The sequence below is a fragment of the Gregarina niphandrodes genome (assembly GCF_000223845.1).
Source record: "Gregarina niphandrodes unplaced genomic scaffold scaffold00966, whole genome shotgun sequence".
NCBI lineage: Eukaryota > Apicomplexa > Conoidasida > Eugregarinorida > Gregarinidae > Gregarina > Gregarina niphandrodes.
Window position 1 is genome coordinate 1 of NW_011646238.1, and position 936 is coordinate 936.

General features: G+C 53.3%; 1 protein-coding gene across 1 annotated transcript; it reads right to left on the reverse strand.

Annotated features, from left to right (window-relative positions):
- Positions 1–86: 86 nt before the first annotated feature.
- On the reverse strand, positions 87–389 carry GNI_240110 (putative MarY1-like reverse transcriptase; the record flags this gene model as incomplete). The annotated part of the gene is made up of 1 exon (XM_011136501.1): positions 87–389. A coding segment is annotated over one exon (303 nt), but the record flags the coding sequence as incomplete, so codon positions are not given.
- Between the last annotated feature and the right edge of the window lie 547 nt (positions 390–936).

Genomic DNA, 936 nt, shown 5'->3' on the forward strand with positions numbered 1-936 from the left:
TTGCCATTTTTTCTTCGGCGAAGCCAACTGATACAAAGCCCTAATACCTCTGCAATTTCCGGGACATGTGGCGCGATGTATTGCACCGATTCCAAAAACGTCAGCAACTCCTTTCTGGTAGCTGCGGCAGGGGTTTTCTCCAGTGCCTTAATCCTATCGGGATGGACACTCACTTGTCCCCCGCTGATTATGCTTCCTAGGAACCCTAAGCGATCAGAGCCGAGCACAACCTTATCCTCCGCCACGGCCAACCCACACGTTCTCAATTTTTTTAGCACGGCTTTCACGTCGACCCAATGAGCCTCAGAAGAATGCGACGCGATAATAATATCGTCGAGGTAAACGATGACAGCTCCCGAGCGAATCTCCTCTGCCAACACATGCTCCATAATCCGCTGAAACTGACCTGGAGAACAGCGATGTCCTTGTGGCAACACATTGCACTCGAATGTGCCCAGCCCACTCACCACGAAACCCGTGTGTTTCCTACTGTCCTCCGCCAGCGGTATCTTCCAGAAACCGTTTCGAAGGTCCAACTTACTGTAGACGGTCCCCCCTCCCAGGGACAGCCATATCGCACGTATATAGGGTAAGGGTCAATGGCAATGCGCGATCTAAGCATTCACTGTTCGATAATCCACTGTTAACCGCCACGATCCGTCCAGTTTCGGAACAAAGTGCGCAGGACTGAGCCATGCATCGGGGCTACTGGTGCGAATCAGACCTCGTTCCAACAGCTTACTGCAAATCCGCTTGGCTTCCTGTCGTAGCTGCTAGTTTACCGGCCGAATTCCATGTCGAGGAGCGGACCGGTGCACCTGGAGGCTAAATGGGTCCACCTTGGCCACGCCAGTCGTGTTAACTAAATCCTTCACCAAGTCAAGGATATGTGGGGGCACGCCTGAGGATACCACCGGCTCCTCCCGAGGGACTCAC